This window comes from Trachemys scripta, chromosome 10 (assembly GCF_013100865.1).
Source record: "Trachemys scripta elegans isolate TJP31775 chromosome 10, CAS_Tse_1.0, whole genome shotgun sequence".
Taxonomy (NCBI): domain Eukaryota; kingdom Metazoa; phylum Chordata; order Testudines; family Emydidae; genus Trachemys; species Trachemys scripta.
This window is the reverse complement of record NC_048307.1, coordinates 63,166,297-63,184,275: the sequence shown is the minus strand read 5'-3', so window position 1 is coordinate 63,184,275 and position 17,979 is coordinate 63,166,297. Positions and strand designations below refer to the sequence as shown.

Below are 17,979 nucleotides of genomic sequence, written 5' to 3'. Positions count from 1 at the left end.
TGCTCAAATAATGACCTACAACTTGTCTGAAGCAGTCTGAAAGTCTTTTTTGTATAGAAACACTGACCTATTTTCTTTTTCTTTTCTCTCTCTCTCTTTTTTTTTTTTATTTATTTCTTTCCCCTCCAGGTTGTCACGAAATAAAATGGATGGTAGCTTTGATTGTGATTGTGGTGAGCTGGAGCCACCTGATCATTAACAGAAGGCATCTTTTGTAAATCAAGATCTGCCAGTTTCCTGTTTAACTAGACTGTAAACAAAGGAGGAAGAAAAGGAAGAAAAAACATAGTGCTTACCAGCACCATAGAATGACGCTGCTCAGGACCAGTCCAACACTGAATGTATCTGCACTGTGAGGAGGAGGATGTTAATAGAAGTCTATTATGTGCATATTTATTCACATTTTTGTTAAATGTTACCCAGTTGCATGGTAGAGCTGAGTGCATAGTATGTCATTTCATTTCGTTTGAGTTTCTTGTGAGTATTTTCTTTAATGTCTGCAGAGATTCTGCACCTTTCTTGAACTATGAATGCTGCAATCTTTCTATCTTATGCTCAGTTTGAGTTATAGCGTTTGTCAGCTCTAAATATAAGGGGACACAACAGGCCTGGTTGGCTAATAATGCAATGAGTGTGTCAAAAAAACATATTGCAGTCAAAGCCGAGTTTTTCTTCTCCCTTTCTGTAAGATCTTTCCTTCAGATACCAGTGGAAGAGTGTCTACGTATTACAGAAGCTTGGTAGCTTAAGAGGAAAAAGAAACGTGAAGAATTTCAAAATGGCAGAAAAGTTTGAAAGTCTCATGAACATTCATGGTTTTGATCTGGGCTCTCGATATATGGACTTGAAACCACTGGGCTGTGGTGGAAATGGCTTAGTTTTTTCTGCTGTCGATAATGACTGTGATAAAAGAGTGGCTGTCAAGAAAATTGTCCTCACAGATCCTCAGAGTGTTAAACATGCTCTACGTGAGATTAAAATTATTAGAAGACTTGACCATGATAACATTGTGAAAGTATTTGAAATTCTTGGTCCCAATGGAAGCCAGTTAACGGATGATGTGGGCTCCCTTACGGAACTGAACTGTGTTTACATTGTTCAAGAGTACATGGAGACCGATCTGGCTAACCTGTTAGAGCAGGGCCCTTTACTGGAAGAACATGCCAGGCTTTTCATGTACCAGCTGCTACGTGGGCTCAAGTATATTCACTCTGCAAATGTTCTGCACAGAGATCTCAAACCAGCTAATCTTTTCATTAATACTGAAGACTTGGTGCTGAAGATTGGCGACTTTGGTCTTGCACGGATCATGGATCCTCATTATTCCCATAAGGTTTGTGGAGAGATGGATTCACTTTTTAAAAAGTGATATCCCAATAGCCTATCCATCTTAGAATGGTCTCTCTTTGTCTAGGTACTTTAGTAGTATTCATCATTATAATATAAGTGCTTGATGGGCAGGGTTGGTGCAAGAGGAAAGTTTCTTAAGCCAATCCTGGATTGGTAACGGACTTTCCCTCACAGTATTTTACAAAGTTGTAGCATTTGCTGCTTGGCTAAGAACGCTGGCAGAGAGAGGCTATGTCTACACTGCGTACTTTTCAACGGTGCAGCAGTGTAGCTGCAGCCGCGCCATTGTAAGGTGTGCTGTGTAGCTCTCTCCCAGTGGCATAATAGAGCCACCTCCAACAAGGGGTGATAGCTTTGTCGCTGAGAGTGCAGCTCCCACCAATGAAACGCTGTCCACCCTGGCGCTATTGTCGTTAAAACATTTGTCATTGGGGGAGGGGGAGTGTTTTTTTTCCACACCTCCTGAGTGACACACGTTTTGACGAAAGTGCTAGTGTAGGCGTAGCCCAAGTTAAAATGTCATTATCTCCATAGGCGGGCATTAATGGCTGCTAATGTACCATGAATGTCTTGCCTTCAGCCCCCAAAACATTGAGATTTTTCACCTCTGATGGCTTTGTATCTCATCTGGTCTCCTGAAAGTTCTGAGCATGCTACTTTAGTTAGGCCTTGGCTACGCTGGTGCTGTACACAGCTGCAACTTGCTGCGCTCAGGGGTGTGAAAACACCCCCCCCCCCCCGAGCACAGCGATTACAGCGCTGTAAAGCGCCAGTGTAATCAGAGCCTGCAGTGCTGCACACTCGCTCGCAGCGCTGCAAGCTATTCCCCTCGGAGAGGTGGAGAGAGCTCTTGCAGCGCTGGTGGCGCAACTACACTCGCGCTTCACAGCGCTGCCGCGGCAAGCGCTGCCACGGCAGCGCTGGGAAGTCCTGAGTGTAGCCAAGGCCTAATTTACTTGTAACCTTGCCATGGGAGATAATCCAGAGTTGCAGTGTTTAAAATTTTGGCAAATGCAGTGGATGAGAGCGCTGCTTTTTTTTTTTTTTTATCCTCATAAATTTAATATTTTGGGGGCAGGTTCGGCCCTCAGACAATTTGTTTACTTCCAGGGGGAGATTGCATGCACATAATCAGGAAGGGAATTTAACTCTGAGTATTTATAAAAGCAGTATTTAGATGAACAAATGCACAACATAAGTTTTAAGAGCAATGCATAGATGTAGAATTACAGGAACTTTAGATTATTTTAAAATATCTGTGCATCCCCAATGTACAAATGTGATGACTCACTGGGATTTATTAGTATAGTGTGATCTTCCTGTTTCTTGTTTCATGTCTCAGAAGGGATTTGTTTATTATCTCCATTAACTGGACGTTTGGAAATAAGGAACTTTTAGGAGCTATAACTCAATTGTAAATCAAGTTGCAAGTGATTGATTGATTAAATACAATCACCATTTGACTTAACTCTGTTTTAAAGGTTGTTGTATAAAATAGCCCTTTCAAGATCAAACTTGGAGCTCATTGCAAACAGTATTTAAACTTGTTTAGTGTGCTTATAAAATATACAGTATTGGTATGCATGGTACACTAAATGTAACCGGTAGGACGATATATGTGATCAAATGGTGTAATATTGTCTTTATCTCTGGAGGCTTGGATTAAAATTATTTTTTTTTGTCTTAAAGAAATCTTATTTGCATATTCTTTTTTCTTCCTTAGGGCCATCTTTCTGAGGGATTGGTTACTAAATGGTACAGATCACCCCGTCTCTTACTTTCTCCTAACAACTACACTAAAGCCATTGACATGTGGGCTGCAGGTTGCATCTTTGCTGAAATGCTGACTGGGAAAACCCTCTTTGCAGGTTGGTAGCGTACTGATTGTCATTCACCCAGGCATGCCAGCTGCTGCTGGGGCAGTCTTGTCCCATCCCACCCTGCAGCAGCAGGAGTTTGGGGGGGAAGCTCAGGGCTGGGGCGTGGGGAGGTGCTTACCTGGGGGAGTTCCCCGGAAGGACGAGAGGAACTCCTCTTCCTCGCTCCATGGGCTGTCTCTGCCGGCAGACACCGCCCCCACAGCTCCCATTGGCCACAGTTCCCAGCCAATGGGAGCTGCAGAACTGGGCGCGGGGCGGAGTGGAGGTAGCATGTGGTGCTCAAGAACAGGGTAGGGAGCCTGCCCCAGCCTCGCCAACCCTCCCTCCCTCCCTCCCTCCCTCCACCCCCCAAGTACCTGCAGTGCCCCCGGCTGCCTCCCCCCCACTCCAGCACACCTGTCACCCCCCTCGTCCATGCGCCTCTGCCCCCTCCCCCAGCACCTTTGGCGCCCCCTGGTTGGTCCCCCCCAAGCTGCCCCCACCCCAAGTTTTAATCAGTGGTATGTAGTAAAAGTCATGGGCTGTGAATGTTTACAGCCCGTGACCTGTCCGTGACTTCTACTAAAAATACCTGGGACTAAAACGTAGCCTTATTTATAACCCACTTCTGGTGCTCCATTGGTGCAGAAAGGACATTGTTTAGATAGGATATGTCCCTTTGAATTTAATGGGGCTCACAGCCTTTGAGTTTGTGGTTGTGCCAGCAAAACTTGTAACCTCCATTAATGTTTCTGATCACATGGGATGCAAACTACTTTCCTCCCTGAGGACTACACTAACGCAGGAGTTAACTTCTGTCAGTATAACTAACGTGTACAATTAATGAAATACAGGTCTCACAAAAGTACAAGCAAAATCCATTCAGCTGTTTGAGTTAGGAGTGTGACAAGTTTTCCATACACTTAAAATAATAATAATAATAATATAGGAATTTCCTTACAGCATTATTATTAACTTCAGGCATCAATATAAAAGTTAAGTTGAGAGCATTTTGTGCTTTAAAATGCCATTAATTGGATGTCATATCTTCAAAAATCGCTAGTAACTTGAAATTACATAGAGATCTGCCTCTCTCCAGAAGTTTGTTCTGGAATTAATAGATGTATTAAATCTTCCAGTGAGCACTGAGAAGTGGGTACTGAAGTGTCTCTTGGAAGCAAAATATTTAATACTCAAAAAATGGAAATATAATGTGCCTCTAGCTTATTGAGAAAGAGTGAAAGAAATGTAGCATTTTTTCCACCAGAGCTGTCTAAGTCAGTAACAAAAAGTCCTGAAATTTGGCGCTATGCGTGCATCGATGCAGTTCTAATATAGCACAAACATAGAATCTCTGTATATTAAAAACGTAATCTAAAAATATTTTAGTAGCAATGTTGCATCATTAGCATTTAGATTACATTTTTAATATACATTGATCCTAGGATTATGCTCTGACCCTTTTTTATGTCAAAACTATTACATAAATAAAAGCATAAAGCCATGTATTCGTATGCTCCCATTCTTTTGTCTTGATGTCTTTCATAATGGTAGCTTAATTTTACATCTTCATTCCATTGTCTGTTCAATTTTTCTTGAAAAATCCAAGGACAAACCGTGTATATTTGTAGTTTCAATTTCAGCCTTAAACTGGCCTCCGAACACTTATCACCTATGGATTATAGACCGCCTCCACTTTACTTTATCTGTCCACCGTAACTTATTTACATCTTCCTTATGGGCTACAAATCACTTGCCTCACTCCACATTCTGCTTACTGACCAATGAACCAAACCTCATTGCATATGGGTCAGACGACTCTAATTTGCCTCAGAACACCCTACTCCTTCCCCACTTGGCTAGATGACACTGTCTTGCATTTTGTCTTTTGTATTATGCTTACCTCCTCCACTGTCTATGGACTGGCAAGCTCAATCTACTCTACCCTCCATAGAGAGAGTTTTTCAGCTGTTCACATTTGTTTTGCCCTCTAGACATGGTTGGAAATCATGCCATCCCATTACAGACAGATTCACCATTACACACTCTATGCCCATAGACTGAGACTTATTCTTTATCTTGGACTGATTTGATTTAAATATCAAGATTGAGTATTAATCCAGACATTTATTTTATTACATGAAAAGAGTGGGCTAAAAAAAGTATTTAGATTAAAGCTTGGCTGCTATGTATCTCTTAAAATGCTACAGTACAGTTTAATTTTAAGTGCCGAATGCATGGTAGCGTTCGGAGTGTGGGTGTGTGGGGGGGAGCACTCGGCAGGGGGTTGAGGTGCGGGGGGCTCAGGGCAGCGGGTGGGGATGTGGATGATGCAGGAGTCAGGGCTGGGAGCATGGGGGGTGCAGGAGTCAGGGTTGGGTGACGTGAGGGGCTCAGGGCAGGGGGTTGGGGTGTGTATATAGGGGAGAAGTCCTGGGGGGGGCGGGGGCTTGGGGCTGGGCTGGGACAGTCCCGGTTGCAGCCGGGTTACCTGGATGGTGGATGGGTCCCTGCCTCACGCTGTTCCTGTTCCTGCTCCTGCCAAGGGAGCTGTGGGCCAGCTATGTGGGGGCACTGCATCTGCAGGCAAATGGGGGGGTGGCGGCAGAAGACCCTCTGGCCTGCCGCTCCCTTCTCCTCCCCCCCCCCGAAGGGCCGCAGCTGTGCACGCCGCAGGGACGAGACGTGCCTGTGGTGCCCTGGTATCCAGCCACAGTGGTAAGAGAGGGACAGCAGGACAGGCTGGGACGCGGACACCTCCACCGCGCCTCCCGCGGCCCCTTTCACTTGCCTGACTGCATGCTGCTTAGTCCGGTGCACGGGGCCGCCTGCAGGAGAGTTCTGGCAGCCAGCAGGATCCCAGCTGGGAGCGTGCCACGCGCCGTGCCTCCAGCCGCAGCACAGCGTCCCAGCATTGGCTGACTCCGAGCATGCACGCTCCACCTTACTTTCGCTTCTAGGGGCCGGCAGCCGGAACCCCAGATCAGTGGCAGGCTGAGCGGGGCCGGCGGCCGGGACCCCAGAACAGCGGCGGGCTGAGTGGCTGAGCCTGCTGCTGGTCTGGAGTTCGGGCCGCCAGCTCCTGCCAGCTGGGGTTCCAGCCGCTGGCCGCGCTCAGCCCACTGCCGGCCCGGGGTTCTGTCCATCCAGGCCAGCAGCAGGCTGAGCGGGACCGGCGGCCGGGATCCTGGGCTGGCAGCGGGCTGAGCAGTGCCGGGGCCCCACTCATCCTGCTGACAGTCTGGGGTTCCGGCCACCAGCTCCTGCCAGCCGGGGTCTCAGCCGCCAGCTTCGCTCAGCCCACTACCGGCCTAGGGTTCCCTTCACCCAGGCTGAGCGGGGCCGGTGGCCCAGACCTCGGCGTGCCATTAAAAATCGGCTCACATGCCACCTTTGGCATGCGTGCGGTAGGTTGCAGACTCCTGCTCTTTCATATTTACTAGGTATAACAAAAAATATAGGATGCACTTACGTTGGGGATGCACAGAGTTGGCTGCATTAATGAGAGCTTAATGCTGTTGTCTGTTTGTAGTCTAAGAGGTGGTTTCCTAGAAAAGCCAATGACTTCTAATGGAAAATGTCACTGTAGCTGGAAAGAGGAGTGTGTGTTGTACAGTATTGTAAAGTTCATCTTGTGAAATTGCTTGTGCTGTGAGGGTAACTGCAAAAGGCTTATACAGTTTTTCTCTCTCTCTAATACAGTAATGTCCAAATTAAAACCACTACAGGCCAAACTTCCAAAAGTGCTTAGTGCCCATGACTGGGACCAAATTTTTGAGAGAGCTAATTGTTCTCAATGGAAAATTGTTGGCAGCTGAGCACTTTTAACAATTTAGCCACTACATTTAGGTGTCTGAAGGGGAAGTAGCTGAGCCTGCTTGAAAATCTGACCCTAATGTCTTGGTAAAGACTTTTCTTTCTGGCTCTGTGCAGTTTTGTCAGCAGGTGTGGGATTCCTGTGTCTAATACATCCTGTGGCCGCAGGCTATACAAATGCATATTTGAGTCTCTTGTTTTGCCACCATGTAGGATACTTGTACATGTTTGGTGTCAGTTTAAAAAAGTTAAGAGTAAATCATAAGAAGGTGGAGTTGTAAGCCTGTATATCTGGAAACATACATTATCCATCATCCAGACTTTTAAGTTTTGATTCAGCCTTTATAGGGAAAATCCCAAGTTCAGCATGTCTGTTTACATGTGATATCAGATAAAGAAGCAACTAGAAAAGACTCACGCTAAGTCCTAGTATCAGAGGGGTAGCTGTGTTAGTCTGAATCTGTAAAAAGCAACAGAGGGTCCTGTGGCACCTTTAAGACTAACAGAAGTATTGGGAACATAAGCTTTCGTGGGTAAGAACCTCACTTCTTCAGATGCAAGTGAAGAAGTGAGATGACTTGCATCTGAAGAAGTGAGGTTCGTTCTTACCCATGAAAGCTTATGCTCCCAATACTTCTGTTAGTCTTAAAGGTGCCACAGGACCCTCTGTTGCTAAGTCCTAGTTCAGGAAGCTAATTTAGTATCATCTTAGCTTCCTGAAAAAGAGAGAAGTAAACTTTTAATGTCTTTAGATAAGTGGGAGGAGGGGAAAATCCAGAGGGGTATCTAACAGTTGTACTTAATGTTAATATCAAGACATATTAATTGATTTTTCTGATTGGAACACTGTTCTTCTGAGGTTTTTAATGTTCATTGCCTGTCTGTGCTTCCAAGTTATCCCTCAGAATCCTGCTTACTGGAAAGCAACTTCAATGAAAGAGGAAATAGTAGACATCCCAGAATACTTGGGGCTTGGGAAGAAAGTTGATTATAACTATAAAGGAATTTTTAGAAGGCTTTTTAAGAATAGGGTAAAATACAGAAGTAATATATTTTTAATAGCAGTTATACATTCACATTTCCAAGCAAATATTTAAACAATAAATAGTTCATCTTGAATGGGGAAAAGAGATCATCTTTCATTTTCTTAAGCAGATTCTTAAATAGACTGAGAGAGAATCAAAAGCAGCTGCTGCTCGTCAGCCCAGGCAAGCGAGGTACAGCCTAACTAAAGAATTCAGAAACTAATTCCCAAAAGCGACGTTTTTTGTATATATACAAATATGTTAAGGACAGTTAAGCATGTATACATTTAAATAAGCTAACATAACTCCACAAGAAGTGCTTGTGATTTGATTTAAATAAATCTGTCACTTCTATATCCCCCTTCCCCCCAATCTCCATAGTGAAATGTAATGCCAGAAAACGTAAATATGGGTGGGGCTCAAATTGTGGTTTAGGTAACTGTGCTTCAGGAAGCTGCCTTGTTACCATGGGAACTTACCATGCCCAGGAGTCATTTTGTGAAGATGTTGCTGTGGTAACCACAGCTCAGTGAGGCTGCAGCAGGACTGCAGCAGTTACGACCAGTTCTGACAGTGGGGCTGCAATGGGCTCCCTACCAGCACTGACAGTGGGACTAGATCCCTGCATGGCCAAGGGACCTTCGACTCCATGGCACAACGTGCAGGGTGGCTGCTGTAGTCATCCCAGCTCAGTGCAGCAAGACCCCTAGCTAAGATTGCAAGGAGGAGGACAAGCCTGCAACCACAGGGCAGGCCACCTTCCTGGCTGGGGACAGCTCCCCGTGCCACACGCCTGGCTGACAAGTGAGGGAGTGGGGCCATCACAGCAAAGCTACAGAGCCAGTGACACCTAACTCCTGAAGGGGCAAGGTGCAGGGAAAGCTGCGGTCCTTTCATGGGAGAGCAGAGGTCCCCGGCCAGGACTATTAGGATGAGTCCCTTGCAGCAGGAGAGGCCACCCTGCTGATGAATGGTTCCTGTTGGGGTTCTTCTCCTCCTTGCAGTCCTGGCCAGCAGTCAGTGCTCTGTCTCCCTCTTGCACCTTGTGCCTAAAGGGATCAGGTGTCAGCGGCACTACATCAGTGCAAGGTATCCTCTGCGGATCTGCTCACTCCCTCATCAGCTGGGAGTGTGTGGGGGCTGTCCTGCGTAGGAGCCATTCACAGTGGGGCAGCCTCCCCTGTGGCATGAGTCTTGCAGTCCTGGCTGGGAGTGTCTGATCTGTACCGCCAGGACCCACTTGCTCACTTCCATGACAGCAGGGCTGCAAAAGGCTCCCTGCATAGCCAGGGTGTTGCTGACACCTGACCCAAACTGTGAAGGTGCGGGAGGGAGGGTGCAGGGCAGAGCAGAGATCCTGGCCAGGACTGCGAGGAGGATGAGTCCCGGGGCCTGGCCGCAGGGGGGGCCACCCTACTACTGAATGGCTCCTGCTAGGGGTTTATCGTCATCGTCCTCACAGTCATGGCCAGCTGGTCAGTGGAAAAGCTCCCTTCTAATTTAGTAAATGTTTTGTGTTTATGCCTGCTGTCCCATATTTATAGGCTTGGTTTTTGAATAGTCTTCTTAAAGGCAGTGTTGCATGGCCTCCTTTTTAATATGCATAAGTACACTTCATTAAGTATTTTAACTATTTTAAATGTTAATATTGCACTTCAAAAATAAAAAACAATATTTGTACGAATTTTATGTGGAACACTTTTTTTAATCAACTGCTATTGATGTATTGTAATAGTATTCCTGACATTACTGCAAGATTTCAGTTCCGAATCCAGTACTTCAAATGGATCAATTGGTGGGTCCGTGAATTACGTTAAAGTAATTAAAAGCTGAGATTGAATCATCACTGTTCCGATGGTAGAGGAGCACGGAACCTAAAGTGCTCCAGATATTGAATGAATTATTGAGTAAGCAAAATGGAACAGCTGGAGGGGGCAGGATATTGGCAAAAAACAAGTGGTGAGCCATATTCTTGGAGTTTGATGTACAGAAATTTAAGACTCTGTAAGACATAATAGGCTAATATCTAGCCATACAACACTAATTCCTTGTAGGTGTACTAAACTACTTTTGAGCTCATGTGTTTGTCAGAAATTAAAGAAAGTTGTCTGGAACATAACTTACTTCTTGTCTTGTCTGCTTAACTTTTAGGTGCACATGAACTTGAACAGATGCAGCTGATTTTAGAGTCAATTCCTGTTGTGCATGAGGAGGACCGTCAGGAGCTTCTCAGTGTAATCCCAGTTTACATTAAAAATGATATGACTGAGCCGCACAAACCTTTAACACAGCTGCTTCCAGGCATCAGTCCTGAAGGTAAGTGGTTCTGAAAAAAAATCTAATTTTAGTCCCTGTAAATTAAAAACCTTACAAATCATAGCTGACAACTTTACCGTGAACATTTCTGGCACCAACTTGGTTATGTATTAAGCATGTTTTCATGGATGGCAGGGTCGATACTATATATGACGTCACGTGTTTGACTCCTGGTCATTCTCCAGAATAGGAATTTTGTGGAGGCAGTTGTTTCCAGCCCTTGTGAGAAATGGAGCATCTTGTATCACTTTATAGCAGTAGTTCCCAAACTTTAACAACCTGTGAACCCCTTTCAATAAAATGTCAAGTCTCGTGAACCCCCTCCTAAAAATGAATATTTCCAGGTATTTTCTCCTTTACCTGAGAATAAATTATAGAAGCAGTGATCTTGGAAAGATAAAATTTGTTTTTATGACATGCTTATTGTACACTATTATTAATTATTTATCATTACAGTATTTTTATTACATTATGAAAATGGCAACATTCTTCCAAGATCTCACTTTCGTAGCTTGTATCACTTTGAATAAGCCTGTTATAAAACAAGGCTCCTATGTTTCATCAAGGAGTATCAGATGTGAAACAGCATGAAGATATTTAAGAAGCCAACTCAAGGAGTTTCTCCTACACAAGCATTCGGGGATTGAGCAGTCCAGGCAAACAACGCACATTACAACAAAGCTTAAACTTGTTCTTCATAATAATTTTAAAAACACCACTAGCTGCCTATTTAATTTTAAAAACAGCAAAAAATATCCATCTCCCTTTCCATTTCTTACACTCAGATTTAAACTTCAAGACTCCTTGTAATAGATGCGCTTGCTTTGATCTGCTTAGCTCTTGGAAGTCCAGGGGCTCCGGGCTGCTGTTCGCTTGCTGCCCGGGGTCCCTAGGGACAGCTCTGTCCGCCATTAGGGAATTTTTCCCTGAGAACCCCCTGTAACATTTTGTGAACCCCCAGGGGTTCACAAACCCCAGTTTGGGAACCACTGCTTTATAGCTACTTCGTCAGTCCTAGAGGAGTGTTGCATGGCTTTGCAGGGAGCCGTAGAAAGAGGGGATATCTTTGTGACCATTCAAATAATGCTGAGGGGTGGAGGGGGTTGTTGAGACGTTAATCCTCTAAGGATGTGAATGTAAGCATGTGAATGATATAGTTGCTTCAGGAGTATACAGTAATTGTTCTGAAAACATTTTAGGCACTATTTTGTCAAAATAGAAAAGTTTTGGTTCAAGTATTCCTGCTTGAACAAAACATTTTGAATTTTTTTTTTTTGACCATTCCTGGGTAGAAGTCAGTGGCACTTGCTAACTTGATTTAGACCATACTAACTCGATTAACTTAAAACTAATAAGAAATTCTCTTTTAAAAATCACCACTTATTGCTGTATTCTGCCTTTCCAGATTTATAGTTACAGTCAATGTTCCCTCTAATTTTTTACATCCATGTGCGGAATGAATTTTATGTGCACCAATATGGAGGTGATGTGTGGTGGGGGTGGGGGCGAGGGGTTTGGAGTGTGGGAGGGGTCTCAGGGCTGGAGCAGAGGGTTGGGGTGCAGGGGGGATGAGGGCTCTGGCTGGCGGTGTGGGCTCTGGCTGGGGATGAGGGGTTTGGGGTGCATGAGGGGGCCCTGGGCTTGGGCAGAGGGTTGGGGTGCTGGGGATGTGAGCTCTGGTGGGGCTGGGGATGAGGGGGTTGGGGTGCAGGCTGCCCCAGGGCTGCGGTGGGGAGAGAGGACTACCCCCAGCCCTCTCTTGCTGCAGCAGCCCGGGGCCAGGGAGAGGCACCTCTGCCTGGCTGTGGCAACTCTAGGGGCTGGGGCTGGGGCCAGGTGAGAAGTGCCTCTCCCTGCTTGCGCAACTCTTGATAGCTTGCTGCATGGCTACGCATCTTAGAGGGAACTTAGATTACTTAGATTACAGTATAGATTTTTGTCCACATTGATTTTATCACCTGGTTGCTTGGTCTTAAAATCATTCTGTAGCCTTTAAGTCTCAATGTTTTCAACAGTCTTTGACCTAGACATACACGTGTAAAATAAAGCAGTGTGTTTATAATCCCCAAGTGTAATTGTTTCAGGAATAAAGATTTTCAGCTTCTAATTACTGATCACTGATGTGGTTTTACTCTCCAGCACTGGACTTCCTGGAGCAAATTTTAACATTTAGTCCCATGGATCGATTGACAGCAGAAGAAGCTTTGTCCCATTCTTATATGAGCATTTACTCCTTTCCAACGGATGAGCCCATTTCAAGTCATCCTTTTCACATTGAAGATGAGGTTGATGATATTCTGCTCATGGATGAAAGTCACAGCCATATTTATAATTGGGAAAGGTAAATTTATTCCAAATTTGTTTAGATATTAATGAATTGTCTTGTGCCGCTGAATCATGACATCTTCCTTAAATCTAAAGTAAGAGGCTATATCTGAGATGCTATGAGTACATCACTTTAAGAGCAGTAGAACTCTGCAGAAAGCAGGAATAAGTATTCCCATGGTGAGAAGTCTTTCCTCCTCCTTCCCCCTCCACCTCCCCAGAAACCCCAATTGTATTTTAATTGATTTTTCTAAATTAACGTGAGGATATGAATTTTCCCACAGCTTGTCTCTGTAATTAGTCTTTATGCGCTTTATAATTGTCTGCTGCAATATAAAGCACAACAAAGACTGACTTGGATATGGTGATGTATGACTGTTTTTCAGTCTGCTAGGCTTTTAAGATTAATTTTTTTTAACTTTCTTCAGTAAGACAAATTGGTCCGGAATGCAAATTTTCCCTTCAGTAAATATACTAGTAAAAGCATAGAATTGCAATAGTCATATTTAAAAATATCTTTACTTAAAATAGCATTTCTGATAGAAGAATATTTGTGGGGGGGATTCTTAATTTGAGTTAAATCTCATATTTTAGTGATCTATATTCTGGGATTTAAAATTATTAAAGACATGCATGTATAAATTACCATATTCAGGATGCATTTAAAAATCTAAAATACAGATACAGCCCAGTTCAGTTAAGAAATTAGTTGCATATGTTGAATTGTATATGGTCTAGCGTTTTTTTTTTTTTTTTGGGTCTGGGATAATTTGTAATCAAGAAGGTTTATTTTCATTCACTAACTCTAGGAAATTAATTATTACAGATACCATGAAAGTCAGTTTTCAGATCATGACTGGCCTATTCATAATAACTTTGAAGCTGATGAAGTTCAGCGTGATCCAAGGGCTCTTTCTGATGTCACTGATGAGGAAGAAGTGCAAGTAGATCCTCGCAAATATTTGGATGGAGATCGTGAAAAGTATCTGGAGGATCCTGCTTTTGACACGCACTTCTCTACTGAGCCTTGCTGGCAATATCCCGATCACCATGAAAACAAGTACTGTGATCTGGAATGTAGCCACACTTGTAATTACAAAATGAGGTCATCTTCTTACTTAGATAACTTAGTTTGGCGAGATAGTGAAGTTAACCATTACTATGAGCCCAAGCTTATTATAGATCTTTCTAACTGGAAGGAGCAGAGCAAAGAGAAGTCTGATAAGAAAGGCAAGTCAAAATGTGAAAGGAATGGATTGGTGAAAGCCCAGATAGCTCTTGAGGAAGCATCACAGCAGCTTGTTGAAAAAGAAAGGGAGAAGAATCAAGGGTTTGACTTTGATTCATTTATAGCAGGAACCATTCAACTTAGTTTACAACATGAGTCTACTGATGTTGATAAATTAAATGACTTGAATAGCTCAGTGTCCCAACTGGAATTGAAAGCCTTAATATCAAAGTCAGTAAGCAGAGAGAAACAGGAAAAAGGAATGGCCAACTTGGCACAGTTGGAAGCGCTGTACCAAACTTCTTGGGATAGCCAGTTTGTAAGTGATGGGGAGGAGTGCTTCCTCATAGATCAGTTTTGTTGTGAAGTCAGGAAAGATGAACAAATTGAAAAAGAAAACACTTACACCAGTTATTTGGACAAGTTCTTTAGTAAGAAAGAAGATACAGAAATGCTAGAAACTGAGCCAGTAGAAGATGGGAAGCTTGGGGAGAAGGAAAGAGAAGAGAGCTTTCTTAGTAACAGTGGGGAGTTTCTCTTTAACAAGCAGTTAGAGGCTATAGGTATCCCTCAGTTTCACAGTCCTGTTGGTTCACCACTTAAATCAATTCAGGCCACATTAACACCTTCTGCTATGAAATCATCTCCCCAAATTCCCCATAAAACATACAGCAGCATTCTGAAACATCTAAACTAAAACACTCAGCAGACATTTTTTTTGTATTCTTCATGAGATGTTTGTCTTTTTTTTTTTTTTTTTTTTTATTACTAGTGTAAGTAATTTTTTTACTTGAATCAGATGGTGTAATTTTTGGTATGGATTTCATTAGCTTTCTGTTTACCATCATTTTTACAATCCAGAATTAATTTCTATACATGAGTTAGTTTTTTGTTTTTAAACTGGCATGTCGTTTGCACACAAAATAAAAGAATAGAGCAGAATAATGCAAAATGTAGGAGGAAACAGAAAAAAATGCACTAAACCAAGTAAAAACATTCTGTCAGTAAAACAGTTGTCCATGTTTTGCAGAAAAAAGAATCTTGCCTTGAAATTTACACAGTGAGACTGTACATAATTGCATGAAAATATCTATTTTTCCCTGAAACATTTTTTCATTCGTGTATTAGTTTTTCATACTGTAAACATTTCTTAGACACATGATACCAGCAGCAACTGAAAATGAATGCAGAATTTGGTACGCATGTGTTATCTACCTCAAGGTAACAGCAGTATGTGGCAAAACATTAATCACCCATAGTGCTTCTCATTATGCACTTCTCTTTAGCCAGCATTATTATAGTAGCTATTTTTCCTGAAAAATCATTCAATATTTATAAATGTTCTGGTATGCATTCTTTATAGTGAAGTGTTAATATGTGGCACTTTTATTTATTTTAACAAATAAATATGTTTTCTGTAATTACAGAAAGTCAACTTAATTTTTGAAGTTACTTGGCAGATAAGGTTTTTGTTTAGCACTATGGTTTATTGCCTACATAGCTGAATATATAATAACATTGGCTTATTCTGAGGCTGTCCAATACATCTATTTTTTTTAAGTTTTCATTTCAAATAAAGCACTCACTGTGTATAGGAATTTGTAATTTGGGGGTGCTTGATCTCTCTACAAAAATTAGGAATTACTTTATTATAAAATGCTCCTAGAAATCTTAATTGTGTTCATTTTTTTTTAATTTTGTAACGTTAGTTGTGTGCATGGAAATAATTAAGGTACATTATTATTGTAGGTTAAAAGTTCTATATGGTGAGACATTTTGCTTTTACTGTATGTTTTTACCGAATAATTCCCAGCCCCAAAACAAGCATGAATAAAATTAGGTTAAATGTAGCATGTAGCATCTTGGTCTTCTGGAAATTTATTTTACCTTCTGTGTTTTTTTTTTTTTTTTTTTTTTTTTTTTTTTGGTTTTTTTGGGATACTGTATGTATTTTTGGCTCCCCTGTTTAAAGAAAGACAAATAAAACATGGCCAGCAAAAAATGACTCTCGTTTCACTACTTGTACAATGGGAATTACCTGCTGCGTTGTAACTTAGGTAGATGTCACCATTGATATTGTGGCCTGTGTGCCTGCCCCCAGTTTTAAATGGTTTCTGTTGCACCCTCAGCCTATGATAACTTGAGTGTTGCCCAGATAGAAAACAAAACTCCCTTTGTAGTGGAAACAAACCCTAGGTGATGTATTACCGGATCTCCTACTGTAGCAGTATCCTGTAATATTACATTTATGAAGGTCACAAATGTGCTGTATTGAGACTATAATGTTTGGAGGCAGATGAGTAGTAGCTTCTATACATCCGATCAATGAAAATTCAGTTATTGTGGGTGAAGATCTTTAATTTATAAATAAGCATTACTGCTTTCATTGGCCGCACACAGCAACAAAACAGCATGGTTATGAGCATAATGTTCCAAGAGTACCAGCAAATTTGCAAGGTACCCGTTCTCTTTTGGCCACTGCTTGGAGCCCGCTTATACAGGGTCAGATTATGCCCTCCTATTCCACATGTATAAATAGGTCACATGGTGGGGAAGGAAGGGGCTCCTCATGTCCTGCCCTATCACCATAGCCTATGCTCCCTGAAGCGCATAGGCATAGGGAAGAAATTAAGCCATGTCTGCCCCAAATGCATGGGACAGCAAAATTGGCTAGATTGACTAGAGTATGTGGCCTGAAAGCTAGTCCTTCCTGCAGGTCTGGCATGATGTACCCTCAACATGGCACAAATGAGCATTGTTTTACAAATTGTTAGGATCTAGGCATCTAGCCCTTTTGCAACTGCATATCAAATAGGCAGCACTTCATAATGTGTATGTGGAGAGAACTAACATGGCGTTGATGCTGTAGCCTTAGCCCTTCTCCCAAATCTCTCCACCCTTCTGTAGGGGGTTATCCAGTCCCATCTGCAGAGCTCCTCAAACGATGGAGCAACAAGCTGAACATGGCAGACAAATGGCCATTTGGGGATAGCTAGTGTAAAGTGTTTTAGCAAAGACACATTGTGTCCTGAGTTCAAACTGTCATCTTGGTGTGCTGGACCCCCCTGTATGACCTCTTTTTGCCTAGGATGGAGAGTGGGAGGAGGAGACTGTTTTGAAATGAACTATGGTAAGTAGTCCATTCAGAAACTGGATGAGAAGAGTGGGTATGAAATTATTAGAAATTGCAAACCAAATTCAGCCCAGAAGCCCACTGCTGTCAGTGTGGGCTGATTCTCCACTGCCTCACACTGTATGTAACGTGAGTGCAAAAATACTACCACCTCAGAATGTGAGCATTTTACACCCATAAATAAGACACTTGGTGAAGAATCTGATGCCAAGTCTAAATCTAGTATGATATTTCACGGCTGTAGACCTCCAGGAGTTCTGTGTAGAAAAGAGTGTTTTATGGACGTTACTGGTTTATTTTGGTGGGAAGTAGTATTCTGAGAGAGGCCTGGGTCTGTGATCACCTGGAACATCCAGCTGGTCTATGCTCTTGCTGAGAGGCCAATGCAATGGCTTAGTCAGCTGAACAAATCCTCTTAGAGCAGATAATTAAAGGAGGTGGAAATGCATCAGAAGTAAGAGGCAAAGTTAAGTCTATTGCTAATAACTGACAACAGGCTGGTCAGGTCTTTGGTCCTTCCTTGCCAGCCTGCAAAAATCCTGCTTTGGGAGAACAGAGGGTACTTATATAGGTCTGAGACTGGTTCATTCTGGAGGAAAGATTGCTTTTGCCCTGGATGTCACTAAAGCTCATCACCAAAGCAAAAAATATAAAAATGACAGTTAAATTAGTAGTTCTTCAGCTGCGACCTGGCGACTGCGTCTTTTTTAAAAACAAACTATAGAGTAGAGTTAAAAATAAGCCAGATGAAAGCTCCACTGGTAAATGCCAAGTTGCTTGCCAACTCAAATTCTATTGTTTTGTTTTCCAACTTCTGACTAGTTTTCTGGGTTTCTGTTAAATTTGAATATGATTAACGATAAGTGAACTAACTAGATGAGATAATGCTGACCACAGCTGCTTAACATCGACCAGGACAAAGTGTGT

General features: G+C 42.7%; 1 protein-coding gene across 3 annotated transcripts in view; it reads left to right on the top strand.

Annotated features, from left to right (window-relative positions):
- MAPK6 (mitogen-activated protein kinase 6) overlaps positions 1-15,921 on the top strand; it is a 56,280-nt gene extending 40,359 nt beyond the window's left edge. For all 3 annotated transcript variants that reach the window (XM_034783261.1, XM_034783260.1, XM_034783262.1), the window contains exons 2-6: positions 130-1,333; positions 3,074-3,218; positions 10,202-10,366; positions 12,506-12,707; positions 13,518-15,921. In XM_034783261.1, the coding sequence (XP_034639152.1) occupies positions 779-1,333; positions 3,074-3,218; positions 10,202-10,366; positions 12,506-12,707; positions 13,518-14,616 (2,166 nt within the window). In that variant the 5' untranslated portion in view covers positions 130-778 and the 3' untranslated portion in view covers positions 14,617-15,921. The remainder of the gene's footprint in view (positions 1-129; positions 1,334-3,073; positions 3,219-10,201; positions 10,367-12,505; positions 12,708-13,517) is intronic.
- The last annotated feature ends 2,058 nt before the right edge of the window (positions 15,922-17,979 follow it).